Genomic DNA, 26,453 nt, shown 5'->3' on the forward strand with positions numbered 1-26,453 from the left:
AGCTGCTGTTCAGAGAGAAGATTAGACACTCTCAGAATTCCCTGCAACTTGGCTGTGACTTGCATTGTGGATGCTTGGCACATGACCTCTGCTCCCTGAGGTGACTCATGCAGCCTAAGGAATAAAATGCTCTTTTAGGCCAAAGCTTCATGCCATCCTTAAAAACATCAGCTACTACAGATGCTGGCTGCATAGAGGTTCCTCTGCACACTGATACTTTTGATTCCTTATGGCCTTTTTAATCTCTTTCCTTCCTTGTATAGAGTGTTAGAGTTCAAATGACAATGGATGCTTATGTTGTATCTGTAAGTGTGTTTTTATACATACACATAGTAAAAGAAGTATAAGAAAATTTTTATACATACGCATAGTAAAAGGAGTATAAGAAAATATAAACAGGAAGTCAAGTTTGTGCTGATCAAGTAAACCCTTTCTTCGATTTTCTTATTCTTGATCCTTTCAACAAGAAAACATATTATTTAATATTCCATTCTTGGACTTCTTATGCAGAAGTACTCAAAGTGGAAAGTGAAATTGGAGTGTTTTCAGTGTTCTTGGAATTCTTTGAACAGTAGCTTGAAAGTTTTCCTTTTACTCTCTTCACCATTATTTACATTCTAGAAAATGAAGAAGTCAAAGAAACGACTTTACGAGAGCTTAAAATGCTTCGGACTCTCAAGCAGGAAAACATTGTGGAGCTGAAGGAAGCATTTCGTCGGAGGGGGAAGTTGTACTTGGTGTTTGAGTATGTTGAAAAAGTAAGTCATTAATTGCCAATGTGCAGTTTTGCCCTATTCTTTTATTTAATTTAGTTCTTTTATTTAATATTCTTTTATTTAATTATTTTTTATTTTTTTCTGACATTATTTAAGAAAGTACTGTTATCTAATATGGCTTATCAATGTACTCATAATCTGAGGACTTTAAAAATGAAAGTGTTGTTCATAATCACTAAACATTCTGAAATATATTTAAGAGTTTTGTACAATTAAACTGTATAGAGATAATCATAAGTTTAAACAATATACTGATTTGGCTTCTGAAGTCTTAAACTCTATGTTCAACAAGTAATTTTTAGACTTGACTTAACTAAGCCTAAACTGAGGGAGAAACTGGTAAGCTGACAGTGATGGTACAGGCTGGAAGAGGCTCTATAAGATACCACACTGAATTAGACCTAGGCTGGGGAATGAGTGGGCCCAGGAAGCAGCATTTGTGAACTGCCAGTGCTTTGGCTTTATTTGAGGGAAGGAGCTGTACCAGGAGGCCTAAGATGAGGCTTGAGGTGGTAGATGAGACCATAAGTCAATAGTTGCAAGCATTGGAAAAGGAAAGAAAAGCATGCATTGTTTGAGCTGTCTGTACACTTGCCTTAGCATGTATTAAAAAATGGTCAACTTGTTGGTGACAATTTTAATAACATGACCTAAGGGCAAATGTATGTTACAGTAATCAATAATGTGTGCCTAGAAATTTCTTGGAGAGGGGCCTCGTGCAGTGGCTCACACCTGTAATCCCAGCAGTTTGGGAGGCTGAGCCAGGCAGATCGCTTGAGCCTCAGGAGTTTGAGAATAACCTGAGCAACATAGTGAGACCCTGTCTCTAAAGAAAAAGAAGAAGAGAAATTTCTTGGAGAGCAGCTGACCTACAGCAGTTGTTAAATGGTCAAAAACTTAAACAGATAAACACTTTAACAACAGTAGAAGAAACTAGAGCCAGGCAAACCTTTAAGCAAGTTTTCTTGATGAGTAAATAGGTGGCTCCTGCCAATTCCTATGCTGTTGTCCAAAGAAGGTTGAAGCAGGAGAGGTTTATGTTTGCTGCAGGTCTATACCCAGGTGCTTGCTATACCATAAATGACAGAGTATCAACATTGTTATAACCAAATGGAAAGCAGTATTGCCAGGGTAACTGACCAGTAATGTGGCTTTGAATGCATTTAGACTTTACAAATAGTTTTTTTGAAATAATAAAAAAAAAGTACATGTAATAATTTAGTTACTAGAGAAACTGGAATGGTACTAGAAGGTTCTTTGTAGTCTTAAACCACTGCTTTATGTTCCTTTTCCAGAATCTGTTTTAAGTTTCTTTTTCTGTGTCAATTTATACATTCCTCTAAGGTAACTTCCATACCAAAATAAAACTAAAAGTTGGTTTTTAAAAAAAAATTCTATTTAAAAAAAAAAAAAAAAAGGATTGCTATATTAGGATTCCAGGGGAAACCAGATGCTCTTTATTTTTTAAAAAATTTTTAGAGATGGGGTCTCATTATATTGCCTAGGCTGGAGTGTGGTGGCTATTCACAGGTATGATTATAGCACACTGGAGCCTCAAACTCCTGGGCTCAAGCAAATCTTTCACCTCAGCCTCCTGAGTCGCTAGGACTACCAGTGCACGCCACCATGCCTGGCTGCTTTTTATTTTTTCATTGTCATAAATAATCATGCAGTTTGTAGTTTTCACTACCAAATAAGAAAATTTTGACATCTCTTTTAGTTTATCTTTTTTATTTCTGTTCTTCTCATGGTGGTTGTTCATTATTAATAATAATTGAATACAACAAATGGAGAAGTCACCTCTGTGTGTCTGTTTCCTCACTGGGAGAGGCAGTTTTGTGTGTCTGAGATCTCCCTGCTGGTAAATGGCTGAGCTGCTACTAGAACTCCAGTCTTCTGACAGTCAGGCCTGAGATTCTTCCCCCGACCCTGTGGTTCTTAGGTAGAACATGACTGTCACACCTGCCACATTAGTGGCAGTACGTCGTAATTGACAGTGAGTCTCAGGAGAGCAAGGAGAAAGTTCTCTAAGGGATAAGGGGCTAGTAACAGAGACCCAGGATTACAGAGGCTTAAACAAAATAGAAGTTTCTTTCACCCTCACATATAAATACAAAGGTAGGGCAGTATAGGACTAGTGTGGCAGCTCTGCTCCACCACACTGAGGTGACCTTGTCCTCAAGGTCAGGATAGAGTTCCAGCTGTCACATCCCATTGGCCAGGACATCATTGCATGACCACATTAGCTGCAAGGCAGAAGAGAAACGTACTCTTTGTTCTGGGCAGCTAGGCCTCCACTTGAAAATTGTGTTCCTGCGGAGTAAGGGAAGACTGGATACTGGAAGACAATATCTCTGCCACTGAGGAATTTAGAATAGAATATGAAACAAGAGATACAATTTGTTTTCCGTATTACAAAGCCTTCCTATTACACCTGTCCTTTTGGGACCATCTATGAATTTGTTAATTGAAAAAGAGAATTCAAATGGAGAATCAAAAAACGATGCATACATACTTAAAATGTTTATTTTAATTGGAAACATAAATACTGTATGTATTCATTTAACACGCTATAAAGGTAGGGTCAAGTCCTTTTGCCTATCACTCTTCTGAAGTTCTGATTGGTCTTTTTTACATACGTCATACTCATAATGCATCTTTAAGGTAAACCAAATGCACAAAAACATCTGCAAAGCAATCTCAGTGCAGAATCCTTCAATGGACATGCTTATCCCCACTAGCACCCATTCCTTGCCAGTGTTTTGTAGTTGTCTCACGTTTGATTAGATGGCAATAAATTTAGTGGCTTTTCCTTTATTATTAAGCCTTTCTAAAGTATTCAACTTTGTTTTCTTATAAACAGCAACTCTTTTTTTAAGAAACATTATTTCATTGGTTTATATGGGATTTAATTGTATTAAAATAACAAGTGTATCTGTTATAAATAGGCATGGGAGTAAATACAACTGATTCTTTATAGGTATACAGCTTGACTGGTGGGAACAAAACTGTGAGGCCAAATTAGAGCAGTGATTTTCTAACTGGTCTTATGACCCCTTCACACTCTGAAAATTATTGGGAACCCGAAGAACTTTTTGTTTATGTGTATTTTATCTATTAGTGTTTCTCATATTAGTCATGACCAAGCAATATAAAAATATTAGTTCATTTTAAAATAACAATAAGCATATTGCATGTTAACATAGATAAGTTTGTATGTCAGTTATTCTTTCAAGTAAAAAGTGGCATTCCACATAAAAAGCAGCTCGTTCAGCTTGCATCTCAATCCTCCAAGTGCTTTCCCTCAGGACAACCATTGGACAGATGGTGCATGTGCAGCAGAAGGGCTTTATGTGCAGTCTGCCATTTTATCATGCAGATTCCAAAAAAGACATGTAGTCAAGAATTGAAATTTAGTCAAAGTAATATTTTGTACTGCTTCATCAAGGATGTCCTTAACTAAAACTTCTGTTTTCTTTTTTAAACGCAAGGTTTAACTGGATTAAAGAATCCAATGCCTTTATTCATGCTGAGGTGCCAGCAGTTTACCCATTGTTGCTTTGTACCATTAGTGTAAATGCCAACACAGTGAAAAAGGCAAACATCACAATCTTATTATGAATATAGTTTTGACTTCATGGGCCCTCCACAAGGTCTGAGACCCCACAGATCCACATGTCACAGTTTGAGAACTGCTATCCTGGATGGTTGCCTACAAACAATAAGCTATGATTGTACCATGGGCCTTACTTGTACTTTACAGTGGGAAAGGAGAATGGTTAATCTGGAAATTCAATAGAGACTGGCTAAGTGGAGTTTCTACATAATAAAAAATTTTGCATGAATTGTATTTATAATGGTGTCTGACTCTAAATTAAGGTTTTTGAATATTGAATTGTATGGGGTCTGTGACTCTTTATTTCAATAGTATTTTCTGGCCTGTTTGAATTTTTGTACTAAATGTATTGATCATTTTTAATTTTAGAGATCTTTTTTTTCTTCTAAGAATATTTCCCAGATCTTCCAGATGTATTTTAAAGGCTTGATTTTTATCACAAGGTTCTGTTGCAGAGATACAGCACACTGTGTTAAAAAGGACTCTTTCCCCCCTTTATACATTACAGTGTCATATATCTACTTTGTATTGTTTTTCTCTTCTAATTATTCTAAAATAATGCCTGAAAACCTTTAGGGAGAGTGAAAAGTATACAGGGTTATTATTTGGAGTAGCATTAGGGAATAGTAAAAATGGAATTCCTCATAAAAGAAAGCCACAATTTTAATGCTGATTCAGCATGAAAAAGTTGTAGATAGAAAGCAAAACAATAAAAAAAAAATGCTCTGTATTGGATGAATTATTCTAGATGCTTTGTAAAATTGTTAATACATAATTTACAGGCCTACCTAATTTGGGAAATTAATGACTATTTAATTTTTAGAATATGCTGGAATTGCTGGAAGAAATGCCAAATGGAGTTCCACCTGAGAAAGTAAAAAGCTACATCTATCAGCTAATCAAGGCTATTCATTGGTGCCATAAGAATGATATTGTCCATCGAGGTGAGTATGAGATTTTTAAAATGGAAAATATTAAAACATCAAGTAAAGTTAAGAGTATTTCACATGTTAATGTCTTTAAGAATATTTTCATAAGCATTGGCATTGCCTTTTAAATTAAATATATTTTGAAAGTGCAAAACATGAGAAATCATTTGCTCTCCAAATCTCCTTTTCTGTCACCAAAAGGATGGATTACAAATTTATTTGGATATTGTAGTGAAATCTTTACGTTTGTATAACTATTATAGATCCACTCCAAACTGTAGAAATGCCTGGTGATATAAGAGAACTCAACAAATGTGAACTTTGAAACTTATTTGGGGATAGGAGAAGAGCAAAATGTTGATCTCTATAGCCTTGGTCCTGCAGGTAGACCAGGTAATGTGAAACAACTCTGAATCAGGCTTTATATAGGTGGTCCCTAAGTCGCCGGCCGCTATTGGCACTCATGTCTCATTCCTTCTTATACCAACAATCTCCAGTATGTATCTTCACCTCCTAATTTTCCCTACCCCTTAGTGAAAAGTGCCCATTGTCTGCAGTTGCAGGCATGATCAACCTCGCATAAAGGTCATAATTATACTCCCACAAACTGTTTTGTCCTTTACTGCCATGAAGTGGGTGGTTTATAACAATGAAAGGGAAATTACTTCCTCAGCATCATATTTGACTCTACACCCATTATCTTCTCCTGATAATCTCTCTTGCATTGGAGAGTTTTACAGTAGTGGGATGCAAATTGATACAACAGTGACCCTAAATATTTATAAAAAATATTGCAGTATCTATGTTTTGTCTTTGGATTAGCAGATAAAAGAATGCTACATTTTAATTTACCTATACACAAATGCACAAGGATATCACTTTTAAAAATTCTCACTTGTAAGAATAGTTTAAAGGTCATATGAAGAATGCCAACGTCTGTTATTCCTAGAAACAGTTTATATTTCTCTTGCATTTGACTCTCATAGCAATTACCTTATCAAGATTGTTGGTAGCATGGGTAGATCTCCACATCAACTGGACATCTAGTGTCTGGGGTAATGATTCTAGTAACAGTCTATACTGTAGTTTGGGGATATTAATAAGGAGCTGAGTTAGGTGCATTTCCATCATGATACTGTGATTTGGTTACATGCATAGTGAATCAGTGGTTGCAAATTAATGGTAGAAACCATGATTTGAAATCTACAGATTTCACTACCTCTGCCCTTTCTCCATTTGCACCTTTACCATATGATAAAGATGATGGGTATTCTATTCTAAAAATACAATTGTGAGATGCCTCCCAAGGAGAGAATTCAACTGCATTTTCTGTGAATTTCTACTTAACTCCCACCACATCTTCATAACATCCATGGAAAAAATTAGAAATCTTATTTTGACTCATCCAGTATGGCTTCAGCATTAGACATTGATAATTGTGAACCATACAGAAAAGCTAAAGAGATGTAAATATAGAAATTATGTAGAAGAATGTAACAGAAAGCATATCTTGTATTTTTTTTCCAGTAAATATAATGCTAGCTACTTATTCTCATGTATTTTTAAAGTATTTCGTGGGTGTAAGCATTTTATATTTCTATCTCCCAAAATTTGTATTATTAGTATTTTATGAAGTAATAATAGTTTTTTGAAATATGTTGGCCTAGATTTAATTATTCTTAAAATTCAGAGATCCAAGTAATCCTTTTAATATTTAAAGAGGAAAAAATTGTTTTTGAAGTTGTGGTCTGCATGTTTCTGAAAAAGAAATTCATTGAAACTTTTATGTACCAGCATAAAATATGTTACGTTTCTTTTTGCTGCCACAGTTTTCTATTGAAATTACTCTAGATAACAGTGTCAATCAGGAGAACATAGAACATTTTTACTAATTTTTTTTTATCTTGACACTCCAGATATAAAACCAGAAAATCTCTTAATCAGCCACAATGATGTCCTAAAACTGTGTGACTTTGGTAAGTTAAAAAGAAATTAAGTCCTGGTACTTACAGAATTAATTTATTGTAACACATAGGTAGCTTTTAAAGGAATATTAAAAGTAATTGTTATGTTTTGACTTAAATTGGTAGAGGAACATTCTTTTGAGTCATATGTTGAAAGATTGATTGCTGGAAGAGTACTGCTCTCTTCAGAGTATTGTCTATTTTTAAAATTTTATCATGGTTTTTGTTTAATCAGAATTCAAAGCAAATACACCCATACACCCAATATCTAATGACTTCACAAAAATTTTTTTTTAATATTGATAGTTGTTCCAAGTTTAATCATAAACACTAAAATATTCTTCTATAAATACACATAAGTATTTTGTATATGCAATTGTTATATATCTGTAAAGTCAAAAGACATTTTTAGAACATTTTCATTTGTTCCCTCTAAATGTTCAATGAATGGGATTAGTAATGTATAATATTCCAGCTTTTGATTGAATGTATAGGGAAATTTTTTTAGTTGTACTCTCTCCTAGTAGAAAATTGTCTATGTCTCCCATGTAGATAACTCTGTATTAAGCTCTGTTAAACATTTAAATTAAAATAATTCAGAAAAAAAATTTAGATTGTATGTTAGGGTTGTTTAGGTCGTGGGTCACTTTTTAAAATAATAATTTTGCCTGAACTGTGTGCTGAAAAATAAACACTTGGTTTTTTAAATGTCTTTTTTCACATATTTAAATATAATCACAAATACAATGTAAACCTCCACATATAACTAATAATCCATCTCCTTATAAGGAAAAAGTAGATTAGATTAGTGCATAGGAGGTGAATTACACAAGTGAGAAATAGAGGCATTGTCAAAATTTGCTTCGTAGAATGACCCATTTTGTCCAGTGTAGCAATTGGAAGCATGTGTAGCTGTTGTCACTCAGTATTTTCAAAGATTTTGAATATTATCAACCTGTTTGCCTGAGAAAAAATATTTTACAGGACTTAATTTTCGTCATACTTTATGATAAGGAATAGTACGTAAAAGAGTCTTTCTATGTCCTAAATTTATAAAGAATGTGCTTAGGAAAAAGGAAATATTGAATACTGGATCTGAAAGATTTTAATTGTGGCATTTTTAGCATTTTCTTAGCTTTACGATTTTCAGGAACAGCATCTGTTTCTGATTTCCTGTCCATAATTGTGATTACCACCCAAAGCGGAGACTTAAGTTACTGAAAATATAAAGGAAGTTATAAATATAAAAGAATGCCTATAGAATGGTTAATAGTAGGAAAAGATTACTCCTGGTCTGGCATTATTTCTCAGAGAAAAGACTGTTGTAAATGGTCAGGAAGTTCCTCCTGGCAGCACCACATGCGGTATTCTGTGTCCTGTGTATCCCTAGCAAGGACTTCCTAATTGCTTCCGCTCCCAGAGTACGCACTCCTTGGTCTGACTTGAAGAACCCCATTCAAAAATACAAATATTTCTTCAAAGCGTGTCTTATGAAGAAACATTGATTATCTGAAGTTAGGGGTTTTGTTTTATGCTGGGATTGTTTTTATTTTTTACCATTTCATTTTAAGAAACACTATTTTCCATGTCTCAAAACTGACGTACACCTTAATTTTTACCCTTAATTTAAATGTTCTGATTCTCTATAACTATTCACAGTGAACCTATATTGTGTTTGGTGAGTTAGATGGATGATTAACTTATCCTCCTGCCTTATTTTGTGGCTATGCAGTAGCCCTAAAACCTTTTCAAAGGGTGGGGGTAAAAGTAGTGGTAGAATCTGTAATTGGTAACTAAGAGACCCCTAATATGCTCAGTCATTAGGAGATGATAGTAATTTTGGCCTGCTTTGTTTCCATCACTGTTTATGTAAGGGCTAGAACTGCTCAGCAACAATACATATGCAAATACTATGTAAGTGCCACATAGCAAAATTAATGACCGTCTACAGTATGTTAGTTTGACTTTGATATTGATTTCTAGCTTTTGTGGGGACTTTATTTCATTTTTTTCCTAAGGTTTGCATTTATTGGGAGAACTGATTTAAAAGTATGCTTTTATAATTATAAAAGCATGGGATGACTTCGAAAACACGGTTTTCTTTAGCATAGTGAAGAGACTGGGTTTGTAGTGAATACATTGTATGTCTTTCAATTGACATGGAACACTCTACTAACTTTTTAAGATAGCAAGGATATTATTAATAAATAGCCCATGTAAGAACAGTCATTACATTCTTTTGATGTTGTTTAAAGTATTACTAGGGCTGAAATATTTTGCCAACATGAATTACTGTTTCTTTTTCAAAGTTACAACTTTGGACTTTACTATCTTTCAGGTTTTGCTCGTAATCTGTCAGAAGGCAATAATGCTAATTACACAGAGTACGTTGCCACCAGATGGTATCGGTCCCCAGAGCTCTTACTTGGGTGAGTTACCATCCCAAAATAGAATGACATTTCCACATCTGCTGATTCTATTGTCATTTGCTTTGAGTTCATCTATGGAAAATAAGAACTTCAGTTAATTAAATGTGTCAGTTACATACTGCGGTATAACAAACTACCTAAAACTTAATGGTATGAAACAAAGCACTTTGTTTGCTCACAATTCTGGGCGTAGGGGAATCAGCAGTTTGAGTTCAGCTGGGTGGTTCTTCTGCTCGTCTGTCTTGGAGTCACTCATGAAGTTTTAGTCAGCTGGTAGGTCATCTGGGAGCTGGTTAGTTTAGGGATCTCAGCTGGGTCAGACCATCTCTGATCCCTGGAAACTTATCCTCCAGTAGGCTATTCCAAGTTTCTAAGTGTGATAGTTGGAGAATTCTCTGCTGTAAGAGGGTAAGCCCCAAAGCAACAGTAGCTTTCAAGCCTTTTTTTGTATGGCTTTTGCCTCATTGACCAGAGCATGTTACATGACCAACCCCTGATCCATGGTATGGAGAAATAAATTCCACCTCTTGATGGGACAAGTGGCAGAGCCATATTATAAAATGGCATATGTATGGAAATGGAAGAAATTAATTGTGGCCATCTTTGCTGATAAACTTCCACATTAAGAATGTGAATATCCACACAGTTTGACATTCTGGCTTATCTATTTGTTCATTTATTAATTCATCAAATACTTATCAAGTATCTCTTACATGCAACCACTTTGCCAGGCACATGGAGTAAATATTGAACTAGACTGAGCACAGTGGCTCACGCCTATAATCCCAGCACTTTGGGAGGCCAAAGCCAGCAGATGGCTTGAGCTCAGGAGTTCAAGACCAGCCCGGGCAACATGGTGAAACTCCATCTCTACAAAAAAAAATACAAAAATTAGCCAGGCATGGTGATACCTGCCTGTAGTCCCATCTACTCAAGAGGCTAAGGCAGGAGAATCACTTAAGTCCAGGAGGCGGAGGTCGCAGTGAGCTGATATCCCACCACTGCACTCCAACCTGGGCATCAGAACAAGACTCCATCACACACACATACACACACACACACACACACCCAAAAAACAAAAAAATGAACCAATTGCCATTTTTGTTCTGAACAGTGTAAATCCCGTTTGATGATAAATGGCTATTCAAACTAGCAGTGCATTGATGATTTTCTCACTAACATCTTCTACATTCATCCACTTTGTGCCCACCCTTTAACTTTCAGTGCTCTTTAATTCATCTGTTAGTACCAGAAAAAGGTCTTCTGATAAGGTTCTTTTCTTTTTAGTACATTTTAACTTTAAAGCCTAAGAAGGAGCCTGTAGTTCTCATTAATAATTCCCTACCTACCCTAGTTGTAGGATTATTTTCCCCTAGATTGTATTTCCTTCTTTGGGACCACCCAAAAACATAATTTATACTCCACAAATAAAATTAGATATAGTGATAATGATGACAAGTGCACAAATTATAGGTCTCATTTCTTTAGCGTGCCATACGTGTATCTGGGGGACATGAAGAATTTAATTTTTAAAAATGTTTTTTATATAATAGCAATATAAGTTTCTGGATTTTTTTTTTCTGAAGAGCATGATGACTACATGTTTAAGTTACTCAGGGTTTATTTTGATATTAACTACTTATTTTCCAGTGTCTACCAACCGTCTAGTAGTACTTCTTGATTCATTGCTGACCTAAAGCCTGTAAGAATCATTGACATTAGTTTTTGAAAGCTTTACTATTTTTTTTTTAATCAAAAGCTTGCTTTATCCTGAAAAACAAAGATGCTTAGTCACTTTATTATCTCTTCCATTGTGTGGGCAGAGTTTAGAGTTTTTAATGCTAATTTTTAATCTTAGAATCAGGATTGATTTTGTGATTGTCCATATTTCTTCCGTGTACCTTTTGGACTCATTGGGATGCATAGTCCATTTTCTTTTGGGAGAATTGAATTTACTGGACACTTTACCGATGGAGAAACGAGTATGAAGTAGATCATTCTTAGAACCGCATCTGAGGACTCAAGCATAGGAGAAGGGCTTGTTATAATATGGTGTTGTCTGAAACATGGCCCCAAAAAGTTTATTTTGAGGAAGCCTTATTGTGAATCTTCAGAGAGTATTTGCTGCTTAATAATACCTATAGAAAAACTGGAGTTATGTTTAGAGATGTGCAGTAGCTGCTAAAAGTATGGGGACAATGTAACTAAATTAGTGCTAAAATAAATATTGCTAATTAAGTGATTGTCAAGTACTAGTTGAAGAACTATATTTGTAAAAATCCCTTTGAAATCAGATACTTGGTTATACATTAAGAATTTAAATTTTATACATTCTCAAGGCTTTGTCCTTGACATTCAGTATCATTCCAGCTGCATAAATTATTCAAATCAAATGACAGAAGAAAAATAGCTTGTAGTGAGCATGTGGAAATTTTCCATAAGTTTCTCCATCTAGCACTATGGAACAAATTTTCTCTCTCTCAAACAGATAACGAAAGAAAGATCAGTATCTTGCCCTGCCCAACAAACTTACCAAAAAGATCTAAATGAAGTTTCCTTGTGTGGTTCTTAGGTTGATATGGGAAGGAAATGAGATACATGAAATACTGACTTATTATTGCAATGATTTGTTATCCTAGAAATTTGTTCTGTATAATGTTAACAGTCCTTTGATTTAAAAGTTTTGTTTCACTACTGTATCATTTTAGCATTCCAAAATTCCATTCCATATTCTTTTTCAGATATTTTCTTTTGGCTTTCCCTTCTTAAAGCTTGGACTATTTATGTTGGAAATGTGTGTGAGCGTGCACGTGCTTGTATGTGTGTGTGGTTTCTTAATTTGCTATAAATTTAACACTCTAGATACTGAGAGATAGATATAAAGTTGTTTTGAGGATACCTGGATTTTCATCTACAACCTCCATTTATTAATAACGGCAACACTCCTAAAGCCCTCTGGTAAACTCACACCCTAGAAGAAAGCTGTAAACCCCTAAGTAAACTGGAAAATGTTTTGAGGGAAATAGCTACCATAAAGCTCTGTATACATAGGCTACATATATTATATACAAATAAATAATACAGTAGACCTTAGCACAATCTTAGTCATCAGAAACTGTGATGCTGAGTAATGGAAGGTTAAATAATATTCGGTGTTAAGGAAACACATAAGTCAGTACATAGGAAATTTTAATAGACTGAACTGATAAAATGGATAAGATATATCTTTTTGACATTTAGAGAGCTAAAGGATAATTATTTGTCTTAGAAAATACAATTATTTGGAAGCATTTCATTCCCCAAATGAGGTGTTACTTGCCAGATATGTATACTGTATTAGGGTTTATTAAGCCATTCACATTTAAGATATATATTTATATCTATTTATGTGAATAAATTTCAAATTAGTGTATACTAACTAAATTGTTACTAAGTTGGTGGCTTTATTAGCATAGGTTTATTCACTTGTGTTCTGATGATTTACTTTTCAGTCTTCTTTTCACATGGAACTTTCTAATTTCATAAATATACAAGTGTGCTGCACATTATAAATTTGTTCACAATAATTTGGAAATTATCAAAACATTGTATTTTTTCAGTTGCCAAAATAATCTCTTCTTTTATTTTTCAGCGCTCCCTATGGAAAGTCCGTAGACATGTGGTCGGTGGGCTGTATTCTTGGAGAGCTTAGTGATGGACAACCTTTATTTCCTGGAGAAAGTGAAATTGACCAACTTTTTACTATTCAGAAGGTGCTAGGACCACTTCCATCTGAGCAGATGAAGCTTTTCTACAGTAATCCTCGCTTCCATGGGCTCCGGGTGAGAGGTTTTGCTGAAACCCAAAATGGAATCAATACTGCAGTATTTGAGTCATTGTTCATTGCACAATGGAATGCTAAACTATCCTTTGAATACTATTTCCTTTCCCACTACAGTGTTGATAATCCCTATTATAATATTTCATTTCTGAATTTTTTAATAGTACTTGTGAATTTAAAAAGTGGTAGAATTCAAATTCTAATCATTTTTCTAATTTTTAAGTTCCAGTTTTTCAAAATCTTTTTTAGTGTATACATTCTTACACTCTAAACTTTGGTTATCTTACACTGTTTCTTTATCCAAACTATTAAGCAACCCCGAATATACCAAATGTATGAATGCTGAGCAAACATATTTGTAGTGATTTGAGGAGAGCCCTGAAAACTTGGATTCCCCAGATTTGAAGGTTCGTGTTTTAGTAGATGTTTCTGGTCCACTGACAGTGAAACATCAAATCTTCTTTTCAAACTGGTGTATTTTCTTGGGGCCATACATGGTGGCTCACTCCTGTAATCCCAGCACTTTGGGAGGCCAAGTTGGGCAGGTCACTTGAGGCCAGGAGTTCGATACCAGCCTGGCCAACTTTGTGAAACCCCATCTCTACAAAAAATACAAAAATTAGCCGGGCATGGTGGCACACACCTGCAGTCCCAGCTACTCGGGAGGCAGAGGCAGGAGAATTGCTTGAACCCAAGAGGCAGAAGTTGCAGTGAGCTGAGATCGTGCCACTGCACTCCAGCCTGGGTGACAGAGTGAGAGTCTGTCTCAAAAAAAAAAAACTAGTGTATCGTCTTGGGCAGCCTTTCCTAGACTTGACAACTTTGTACAAAACTTTTCTGAGAATATGCTAAATAATGTCTTAGAAAGTATAAACTTTCCCCAAATGAGGAAGAGTCACCTTATTGGAGTGCCCAGTGAGTTATAGGCTACTTCTGTCTTCCATCTATCCCAAAAACAACTTTTTAAGTTTTCAGCCACTTTATTATTGTTGTTGTTGTTGTTATTATTATTATTATTATACATTAAGTTCTAGGGTACATGTGCACAATGTGCAGGTTTGTTACATTTGTGTACATGTGCCATGTTGGTGTGCTGCACCCATTAACTCATCATTTACATTAGGTATATCGCCTAATGCTATCCTTCCCCCCTCCCCCGACCCCACGACAGGCCCCGATGTGTGATGTTCCCCATCCTGTGTCCAAGTGTTCTCATTGTTCAATTCCCATTTATGAGTGAGAACATGAGGTGTTTGGTTTTCTGTCCTTGGGATAGTTTGCTCAGAATGATGGTTTCTAGCTGCATCCATGTCCCTACAAAGGACATGGACTCATCCTTTTTTATGGCTACATAGTATTCCATTGTGTATATGTGCCACATTTTCTTAATCCAGTCTATCATTGATGGACATTTGTGTTGGTTCCAAGTCTTTGCTATTGTGAATAGTGCTGCAGTAAACATACATGTGCATGTGTCTTTATAGGAGCATAATTTATAATTCTTTGGGTATGTACCCAGTAATGGGATGGCTGGGCCAAATGGTATTTCTAGTTCTAGATCCTTGAGGAATCACCACACTGTTTTCCACAGTGGTTGAACTAGTTTACATCAATAGTGTAAAAGTGTTCCTATTTCTCCACATCCTCTCCAGCACCTGTTGTTTCCTGACCTTTTAATGATCGCCATTCTCACTGGTGTGAGATGATATTTCATTGTGGTTTTGATTTGCATTTCTCTGATGGCCAGTGATGATGAGCATTTTTTCATGTGTCTGTTGGATGCATAAATGTCTTCTTTTGAGAAGTGTCTGTTCATATCCTTCGCCCACTTTTTGATGGGGTTGTTTTTTTCTTGTAAATTTGTTTAAGTTCTTTGTAGACTCTGGATATTAGCCCTTTGTCAGATGGGTAGATTGTAAAAATTGTCTCCCATTCTGTAGGTTGCCTGTTCACTCTGATGGTAGTTTCTTCTGCTGTGCAGAAGCTCTTTAGTTTAATTAGATCCCGTTTGTCAATTTTGGCTTTTGTTGCCGTTGCTTTTGGTGTTTTAGTCATGAAGTCCTTGCTCATGCCTATGTCCGGAATGGTATTGCCTAGGTTTTCTTCTAGGGTTTTTATGGTTTTAGTCTAACATTTAAATCTTTAATCCATCTTCAGCTACTTTTTTGGGCCAACATGGCAATTGCTGGTCATTTTGGGAACTATAAAATAATCTCCCCACCATTTCCTTCCTTTCTCTGAAATGCATAATTCTCAAACCATATTACCTTGCCATTTACAAAGCCCTTTGTTTTTTTCTTTTGATTTTCTGGCCCTCAGTTAATTTCCCTTTAGAGACCACCGCTGCTCAAACCTGAGTGCCCAACTGTCCAGATCCTTCTAGGCTCAGTGAATGTGGTTGAAATGAATGGACAGAGGCATACCAGTGTCTCTTTTATCTCCTGCTTTCTCTGTCTTTCACATCTGTCTGAGTTACCTCAGGCAAGTTTGTCGTTTCTCCTTTTATTTTTGCTTTTGTAAGCCAAAAATTTGCCATATATGACCAGTAATTGGGGCGCCAAGAGCATATGTGGTTCAGCAGCTTAGCTCAACATTTTTGAACATTTGTCATACTAGGTGTTGGAAATATGACAATAAATAGGACTTGTCCTCAGTCTAGAAGAAAGAAAAATCTATTATAATCAGAAATAAAGTTAGTCATAATTAATGAATTGCATTTTCACTGAGAATCCATCTAAACTCCTTGTTGTAGCCTATGAGACCTTGCCTGACCTCATCTCATACCTATCTCCTTTCCCCCCATTCTCCAGATTCTCAGCACACTTACCTTTTTTGTTCTTTGGCTTCTGTAAACATTCCAGGGTTTTTCCAGTTTCACCAACTTGGGACCCATGGCTGCTTCTCCTGGCAAGGGGCTTCCCTCGTGTGGTCCCTTTTCATTCTATCAGTCTCAAAGAGTGCCCCTTTCTCTGGCCACCCAACATACCACCCTTACCTCTATCCTAGTCTCTCTCTCCCACAGCATCCTTTCTCTATCATAGAACTTACCACAGTATGGAATTATTTTGTTTGTTTCTTTACTTGTTATTAACTATCTAGTCCTCCCACACTAGAATATAGGTTTCTGAAGGGCAGAAACCAACGGTTTTATCACATCACAGATGTGTTTCCAGCATTTAACACAGAAACTACCATATCCAGTAAGTACTCACTACATATCTGAGAAGTGATTAACCAGTCTGTGACATCAGCACTCAAGCTTAACTGTATTTCTTTTCTCTCCATCTCTCATGCTGCTTTTACCCTTTTACCTTTACCTAACCTTTGACCATCACCCCCAAATAGATCCCCCGATCTTTCTCTTTTCATTTTAGCCTTCTCACATTTCTCAAACCACACAATTCTCTTTTTTGTTGAGAAACCTCTACAAGGTTACTGATAAAGTTTAAACTCTTTAGGGTAGCTTACAAACCCCTTCTTAGTCCTCCAGCCTCATTTCTGCCTCCCGCCTGGCCCAGTGTGTGCTCTTTGGCCACATTGAACCTCTCACCATTTCCTCGACATATTGCTTTTATACTCTGCATTTCCATCTCTATAATGCTCCCAACACTCACCCCTCTTTCTTCTCCTCCTTATTCCTCTTCTAGACTCAGGCCAAATGTCCTCCCTCCATGAAGACCTTCTAGACTATTCGAGGGGAAACTGGTGACCCTATAACACTCTGGTCATACCTCTTTTGTAGCACCCATTGCATTCTCCTTTAAGTAGCTGTTTGCAAATATGTATCCTCACTGGACTAATGAATTCCCTGAGGAAATGAACTGTTAATGTTCACCATTGTATTTGCAGCACACCTAGAATAGTGCCTGCGAGGCTGAATAGTGTTGAATGATTAAATATTTGAGCTCAGGATTTTAACATTAACTGCTGGAACATTAAGCCTGGTTTGCTGGCTGACTTGTTCTTGGCCTGGTTAATGAGGCTCTATGCTGGATTCTCTGAAGAGAGTATAAACAGATCTGACATGCTGCTTGGCCTTGATAACTTATAAACTAGCTGAAGAATTAAGACTTCCATCCATGAAATAATTAGAAAACAATACAATTTATAAGAAAGTGTGGTATATAATAAAGTACTGCATTGTTTACCTCATTGTATGGTTTTCTAATGTATCTCCGTATGGTTTAGACCATGAGAGTGTCACATATTCTGGAAAGTTAGAAATCATCATTGGGGATTCATTAGAGAAGGCTTTATGAAGCATTTGACATTTGAAATGGATATTGAAGAACGAGGGGCATTTCGATTAGATAGGCCACACGAAGAATATCTCTTTCTCATTTGTCTGTGGTCCTGTTTGTTCATAGTCTTCTTCCCTAAACAATATTGTCTATAAAATTCCAGACAGCATATGATAATGCTGCTTACAAATATCCTTCAGGGAAATTGCTGCCTCCATCACACTTTGACTTTTATAAACCTTAATACTTTCACATTTTAGTCTGAAAGTGTTTGTGGTGTTTTAACTAAATTAGTTTAATCTCTTTGGAGACTTGACAATATCTTTTGAGGGAGAAATTTTCTTTCATGATGTTATTTGAAAATGTCTATAACAGATAGCTAAGCACGTGGGACATGTAAACTGCATCTGCTGTGCACCATGGACTGACCAGTAACCCGTCCATTGTGATGTGCATTTGGATTTAGTTGTATAGAGACAGGAAAATCTACAAGATGTTGCTTATAGTGGTTTGCATTATTGGGATAAAGTACCAATTGATGCCCCCATAGTATAGGGCCTAGACTCTGGAGTTAGACTGTTGGGGTTCAAGGCCTGGCTCCATATTTACTATTTTGAATGATGCCAGGAAGTTATTTCACCATCCTGTGCCTCTGTTTCTTGTCTTGTAAAATGATGATAACCAAAAGACTGCCTGATTGGATTGGTGTAAAGATGAAATATTATTTGTAAAATGTCTAGACCAGAACCTCACACGTAGTACTCAGCAAAGAAGCATTCTCGTTAGATTGGATTGGATTGGATTGGCCAAGTGATTCAGAAAGAAAAAGACTGATTGAGATATATTTTAAACTTCTATGCATGAGTTTTGGCTATTTGTTGAATTATTTCATATTAGAATGGTAGGTCTCATTCAAATGCATGTAAATTCTTTGAAGTTAGGAGTTTGCTTGGTCATTTTTTATTGTAATATTTCTAATACCTTTTGACTTTCAGCATTAATTTTCTTATCAATGAAATTTCACTCCTAGAAAAAAGAAGGCGGTATCTGGTAGCATAAGATAGACCTCATACACAAAATATTAACATGTACTGGTATAGGGTCTTCTATTACAGCATGGTAGTGTCTTTCTCTTTGGGCTGATATTTAATGCTCTAGTAACATCAAAGGGAACCTCTGTACTTCCCTTAGGAGAGGCACCTAGGTTTAGAAAGAGTGTGGGTTTGGATCACAAGACTGGGTGCAAATACTAATTCTACTGCTGTTTAATTATGTAACTTGCCTTGAACCAGTTATTTGAACTTTCTGCTTGTCACCTTCTTCATCTCTAAAATAAGAATAATATATCCAAAATGCCTCATGTAACATCACTTCCCTCAGAAATCAGTTTTAGGTTATTGCCTGTGCATCTGTGTTGAGTTCATGTTATTCCTTCTACTCCTCTATCTGGAAGGTGCTGTCCTACTTTTCTCTGTCTTCACATTTTTCATATTTTTCAAAACCCAGTTCAGATACTACCTATGGGTTATTTCTTCCACGGCCATAAACCATCTTGGTCTTTCCTTTCTCTGAGCTTCAATTAGAATTTATGATTACACAGTTTAACACTGATTGCTTTCCCAACCAGACAGCAGATCCCTCAAGAGCAGGGTTTGGGTCTTACCTGTATTTTTTGTCTCCTTCTATCCAGAGCATGGTGTGGAGATGATGTCATAATCCTTAAATATCTTGTTTGAAATTTTACTATGTAATTAGTCCTCCCATTTACTTATTTAGCATGTTTAAGGATTTCAGTACTTTGAAATGCTGGCATGTTGGTATAGAGGAAATAACGTATGGAAGCAGACTAGCCCTGACATTTGGAAGGGAGTACATGGCACTGGGCTCTGCCAGTCATATTACCCAATACTTTAACATCCACTAGATATTGCAGAATGTGAGTTGGCAGAGGAAAGAACAGAAAGCACATCTAAATAAACTTGACCTCTTCCCCTCATTTTGTTTAAAAATGCATTTGTTAATCTAGGAACCTATGTTTGTCTTCGGTTCCAACTTTAAAAAAGGAAGAATTTGAAAACAGGTTATTATAAGAGCTTATTAAAAGCAATGATAGAATGTGTGTCTGAATTCACTCTCTACTTTCATGATCTTTTAGGTACTGGCCACTTACTTTCTTTTTTTACTTCTCTGTTTTCAAGAGTAAATGGTATGTTGTTGTTAAAAAGCTATAAGAATACTATCTGATGTCTTATCATATACTTTCTGCTAGATCCTCAATTACTCTCAGTAATTAAGAATCATGTGTATAAGCAAATTATGTATATACTATATTAGAACTGAATTGTTTGTATAAACAGATGATATTCTATTTTACTACATAATTAGTTCAAATTTTTATATTTTAGTTTGTTTCACATGCCTTAGTATCGTCTGCCTAGATTTAAGTATCATCTTTCACCTGTGAATTTTCCTATTATTTGACACCCAGTCCTATTAATCCATATAAAAATACATAGACGGCCGAGTGTGGTGGCTTACGCCTGTAATCCCAGCACTTTGGGAGGCTGAGGCGAGCAGATCACAAGGTCAGAAGTTCAAGACCAGCCTGGCCAACATAGTGAAACCCCATCTCTACTAAAAATACAAAAAATTAGCTGGGCGTGGTGGCGGGTGCCTGTAATCCCAGTTACTCAGGAGGCTGAAGCAGGAGAATCACGTGAACCCAGGAGGCAGAGGTTGCAGTGAGCCGAGATCATGCCATTGCATTCCAGCCTGGGCAACAGCACGAAACTCCGTCTCAAAAAAAATAAAATAAAAATACATAGACAACAAAAGTAATATACAAGTATAAATTTGACTGGGATTGGCATTTTTGCTTATCTGCTCCCTTCTGCAGCACTCACAAGCACGTACACAACATATCCTTCCCCAAATGTTAACATTCGCTTTGTGTGTGTCTCACAGTTTCCAGCTGTTAACCATCCTCAGTCCTTGGAAAGAAGATATCTTGGAATTTTGAATAGTGTTCTACTTGACCTAATGAAGGTAAGGCAAATCGATGTTATCTCTATAAAATATCTTTTGATTTGTGGATTCTTTTATGTCTACATGTGACCATAGCCTGCTTTTATGAATGAAATGTTAGGAGATGTGGAACGGCAAATAATGGGGAACTATGTCATATTAAAAGGCATGTAACTTATTTAAAATTACAGTGGGATCTGGTCTTGTCACAGTCCATCTACACAGAATCATGAGATCCCTAAATGATATTTTTTAAATGGACAGAATAATAAAAATCTGTTAGCGTGCAAGAGCTGTTCAAGCATAAGGTTTTAAAACAAATCTTAAAATCAATGTTGAAAGAAGAAATTCAACAATTTTTTCTGACATGGTATTTGAAGCCTCCCATCGCCTACACAGATTTGATCAGTGAATCTCATTTTTCTCTTTTTCTCCCAGACTCTTTCTGGCTCTACTTTAGACATATCAGGATGATTGCTAATGCTGTGGCCTGAGTGTTCTTCCTTATGCTACCCTCCCTGTCCAAAAGTCTTCCTGCTCTATACCCTAAAAGCATTCTCAGATTTCTTTATTCAAGTTTATTTTTTTTTCTCCAGTAGACAGTCGGCTTCTTGAGTGGGAACTATTTTTCATATTTCTCCAGCTTTCACTGCAGCCAGAAGTGCACAAACAAGTGTTGGTTGTTTGATAGTAGACCTTCAAAGAACACTTATTAATGGATCAATTTTATTTTATGCCCAGTCAGTCAACTGTCAAAATCAGTAGAGGTTACACTGTGCATAGAGCCTTTGAAAGGCATACTTAGCACAGTCGGAAATTTTCGAGTGGCATTCTCAGAACTTTGCCGTGCTTTAAACTATGTTAATCTGTGTTCCAGGGAACAAAATGTACATAGGTGTGGGGGTGGAGGTGGGGGAGGAGGGTGTGACGTTTCAGAAAGGCCACATACCATACAACCTTTTGTAGAGATGCACAATATTCCTTAATCTATAAAGGCTTTCAGAAATATCACAGTAAAGAAGCATTTCTGTCTTATCCACTATTTTCCAAATTTAATTAAATACTGAATACTGTTTTTTATAAAATGCTAAAGCTCTAGTGTTCTTCTGAACGCAGATTGAGAAATGCTACCCTCAGAAAGAACCCTCAAAGCCTTTTGTTTAATTAGGCATAAATTATAACTTAAATCAGGTAGGTTTTGTCAATACGCTTTTTCACACAGTCAGTCCTCATGGATTGGGACCTCAATAATTTGGTAACTTTTAAAATGTGAATAGAATAAAATAGGAACATGGAATTAAATACAATTTCATGTTTTCTGCCTTTCATCTTTCTTTAGTTAAAAATAATTGAATGTTTTTGTTAAATCATTACCAAATATAATTGCCAAGCATCAGTATGGTACCTGATTAAAAGCTAGCACAAATAAAAGTAGAAAGATAACCCAAATCATCCTGTGCTTCTGCCAGTTTAGAAGTTAAACATTCAAATTCCTATTTATTTAATATCTTTACCATCAGATTTCTTGAAGTAAATATTTTTATTGACATGTCCTTTCAGAAGGTGCATGAATTATATCTATATGTCAGTTACTTTTTATAATGTAAACATATTAGTATAACTCTACCCAGATGGTGACAGAGAAAATTGCTAACACCCTGGAAGCCTTCTTATGCCCCCTTCCAGGCTTTATGCCACCCCCCACCCCAAAACCAGTTCTGACTTCTGTCACCAAAGATTAGTATTGCCTTGTTATTATCGAATGTTATATAAATAGAATCATTCCTCTTGTTTTTTAGCTTTTTTTGAAAACAAATTTGAAAAATGAAAAATACCAATTATCCCTTCTTTGAATATTTCAAAGAGAAATATTCTCTTTGCCATTCTCTAAAGCTGCCGTGTTAATTTTGTCCACATATAAGTACCTAAAATGGCCATCTCATCCTGTCAGCCAATTTAGTGGGGTACAAGTCACCAGAATTAGTTCAAGCCCCTAATAACCTTAAGACTAGCTGCAGTAATTATGTTGGCTCTATCTTAGTCTTAAAAAAAATTTCCTTCCAAATACTGAACTTAAAAGTTAAAAAAACGTAAAAGAAGAAACTTTAAAACCAAAAAATTAGAGTTGAGGCTCTTTGCTGATACAGAATGATTTTTTTTTTTTTCTTTGAGACGGAGTTTCACTCTTGTGGTGCAGACTGGAGTGCAATGGCGCAATCTCGGCTCACTGCAACCTCCACCTCCTAGGTTCAGGCGATTCTCCTACCTCAGCCTCCTGAGTAGCTGGGATTACAGGCATGAGCCACCACGCCTGGCTAATTTTGTATTTTTAGTAGAGACAGGGTTTCACCATGCTGGTCTGGCTGGTCTCGAAACTCCTGACCTCAGATGATCCGCCCACCTCAGCCTCCCAAAGTGCTGAGATTACAGATGTGAGCCACCACACCCAGTCCCGAATGATTTCTTAAGATCTTATGTCAAGTGGGAAGAAAGCTAAATTCTGGCTATTATGTGTGTACTACTATGTGGGTAAAATAAAAGGAGCAGATAGAGATATGTATAGAGAATATCTATGGAAGGATGCCCAAGAAACTGATAACCTAGGCTGCCTCCAGAAAAGAGAACTGGGTATCTGGGGAATAAGAGAAAGATTAAAAATGTATATTCTTTCAAGTATCTATGTAATTAAAAGTATACTTTAAATTTTTAATTATATTGTAAAAGTGATTTTGATTAATGATAAGTGCAGGGTACAAAACTGTGTGTATATTTTGTAAGAGAAAATATGTATATAGGATATTCAAAAAAGGGCTGGGATCATATATACCAAGAGGAAATGATAATGAGATTATAGGTGATTTAGATAGTCTTTTTTTATTTCCCAAACTGTGTTTACTTGATATTCTGCAATGACTGTGTATTTCTTTTATAAGGAAAAAAAATAAGGTTTTTATTAGAACTTAAATTTTACTTTGTAATGTTCTTAACAATCCTAAATTTTATTTCCTAAGAATTTATTGAAGTTGGACCCAGCTGACAGATACTTGACAGAACAGTGTTTGAATCACCCAACATTTCAAACCCAGAGACTTCTGGATCGTTCTCCTTCAAGGTCAGCAAAAAGAAAACCTTACCATGTGGAAAGCAGCACATTGTCTAATAGGTAAATATTCCCTTTTAAGGAAATACAGATGCAGTGTTGGTCTTACAAGTAGGTGGAGGAGGTGGCTGCTTAAATGATGCAATTAGAGAAAAGAAGGAAAGCCCTCTTTATTCAAAAATATCTTCCTTATGCTTATTGCATGATTCAGAACCACAATTAAGGAGTTGTGTGGGTCTTAAAGACTTTCTTATCTTTAACTAGTATATGATGGAAACCTATGCATTCCCTGGGAAAGGTAGCATTGGGTTAGCAACTAAGGGGGTTTACAGCCTCAAGAGCTAGAATATTCTGCATGAATGAGACCCATCAGTGATGCCTGGAGGAAGAAAGATGGGTGAAGGCAAGGGGATTCCTGGAGAGAGAAGAGGATGCCAAACACAGATGGTGGTTGGAAATGTACCTAGTGTAATCTTTGTGACTGGACCAAGTAGGTCTGGCTCTACAGAGGGGTCTTGTGTTTTTATTGCTCTTGTCTTTTAATCATTGAGTTGCGAAATTAATTTTTCATAAGAATAAGAATATGGAAATAGTAAAGTCAGTGATTAAAATTGTTGCTCTTTAAATATGATTTTTCAGCATAATTTTTTCAAAGCCTGTTTCCTGAAAAACACACACACGGGATTTGGGCCATACAATCAGGTTGTCTTTCAGACCTGACATTCCTCAATTCTGTTGGTTGCATGTCCAAGAGGACAGTGTCCTAGTCATGGTCTCCCTGTTTTCCTTCATCTCCCAAGAGGCTGATCTTGTCATCTGGGGTCGTTGGATTATGGAAGATAGGAAATAGTTTCTCTCATCTACTATTACAAGATAAGTAGAAAACAATGATTCTTTATTTTTATTTTTTAGTTTATTTAGAAGACAGGACCTTTGAGCTGTTGCCTAGGCTGGAGTGCAGTGGCATGATCATAACTCACTGCAGCCTTGAACTCCCAGGCTCAAGCAACTCTTCCACCTCATCCTCCTGAGTAGCTGGGCCTATAGGAGCATGCCATCATACCTGGCTAATTTTTTAAATTTTCTGTAGAGATGGGGTCTTACTCTGTTGTCCAGGATGGTCTCAAACTCCTGGCCTCAAACAGTCCTCCTGCCTCAGTCTCCCCATGTGCTGGAGTTACAGGCATGAGCTATCGCATCTGGCTGAAAACAATAATTCCTAATATGAAGCTTTTTTTTTTTTTGAGACAGAGTCTCGCTCTGTCACCCAGGCTGGAGTGCAGTGGCCGGATCTCAGCTCACTGCAAGCTCTACCTCCCGGGTTTACGCCATTCTCCTGCCTCAGCCTTGCGAGTAGCTGGGACTACAGGCGCCCGCCACCTCGCCCGGCTAGTTTTTTGTATTTTTTTAGTAGAGATGGGGTTTCACCAGGTTAGCCAGGATGGTCTTGATCTGACCTCGTGATCTGCCCGTCTCGGCCTCCCAAAGTGCTGGGATTACAGGCTTGAGCCACCGCGCCCGGCCCTGGCCGCTTTTTTAATATAAATTTTCTTCCCACCCCCAGCCCCAAATTTTCCTTCCATATAGAACAATTGTTCTTTTTTGAGACAGGGTCTTGTTCTATTGCTCAGGCTGGAATGCAGTGGTGCGATCATGGCCCACTGCAGCCTCTGCCTTCCTGGCAAGCGATCCTCCCACCTTAGCCTCCTAAGTAGCTGAGACGGAAGGCATGTGCCACCATGGCTGGCTGATTTTTGTAGCTTTTGTGGAGAATTCCTATGCTCAAGCGATTGGCCTGTCTCGGCCTTCCAAAGTGCTGGGACTACAGGTGTGAGCCACTACACCTGGCCAATCAGTTGTTCTTAACAGATCAGATTTTTGAAAGCTCAAGATCTGGTACTATTTAGGTCTGGGAGAGCATCCATAAATTGATGATGACCATTTATCATATGTTTTCTCTGCTTAACTGTGATAGTGTAATTGTGTTTTAGAGCTGTTTACTCTTCTTGAAAATGACTGGTTTCAGTTTGTTTCCCCTTACATCTTATGGACCATTCTTAGCTGGCTTTCTTTGTTTGTTGCCATGAAATTTTTAGGACACTAAGTCAAGGAATAGCAGTCATCATTTGGTTGCTCCTTTGCATTTAGGAAGTGCAAATTAGTCCTGTGTCTTCTTTGGGGTTACTCTCAGTTCAGGTGCTTTTATCTCCCTTCTACCTTAATTGTCTCTTAGCTCCTTTAGTTTACACCGAAAAATTATCCCAATGATATAAAGTTCAGTAGACTGATAATAAGTTTTTGATTTGTGCTATAGTGATTAGTGATGTAACCCATACTGTGAAAAAAGGCTGTGTATTTGTCTTCTAGTGACTCACTTGAGAGAGATTTCTTGGAGTTAACCAGTGGGGACCTGAGGCTCTCCTTGGGAACCTCTTTCGGGATCTGTTAAGGAGGATGTGCTTGGTGATGATGTTTTCAGCAGATACAGAAGATATGATTTGTATGGGTCCTTGAGGAGTCCTCCCAAGTCCCCTTTTGAAATAGAGGAGAATAG

At 36.7% G+C, this 26,453-nt stretch overlaps 1 protein-coding gene across 5 annotated transcripts in view; it reads left to right on the top strand.

Moving 5' to 3' along the window:
• The window catches only part of CDKL5 (cyclin dependent kinase like 5), a 202,763-nt gene that overhangs the window by 147,885 nt on the left and 28,425 nt on the right, over positions 1–26,453 (top strand). For 4 of the 5 annotated variants that reach the window (XM_045383851.3, XM_045383850.3, XM_045383849.3 and 1 more), the window contains 7 exons: positions 622–758; positions 5,216–5,336; positions 7,238–7,297; positions 9,624–9,714; positions 13,346–13,535; positions 20,740–20,820; positions 23,811–23,962. In XM_045383851.3, the coding sequence (XP_045239786.1) occupies positions 622–758; positions 5,216–5,336; positions 7,238–7,297; positions 9,624–9,714; positions 13,346–13,535; positions 20,740–20,820; positions 23,811–23,962 (832 nt within the window). The remainder of the gene's footprint in view (positions 1–621; positions 759–5,215; positions 5,337–7,237; positions 7,298–9,623; positions 9,715–13,345; positions 13,536–20,739; positions 20,821–23,810; positions 23,963–26,453) is intronic. The other variant, XM_045383852.3, reaches the window with a different exon arrangement.

Source organism: Macaca fascicularis, chromosome X (genome assembly GCF_037993035.2).
Source record: "Macaca fascicularis isolate 582-1 chromosome X, T2T-MFA8v1.1".
NCBI classification, from domain to species: Eukaryota; Metazoa; Chordata; class Mammalia; order Primates; family Cercopithecidae; genus Macaca; species Macaca fascicularis.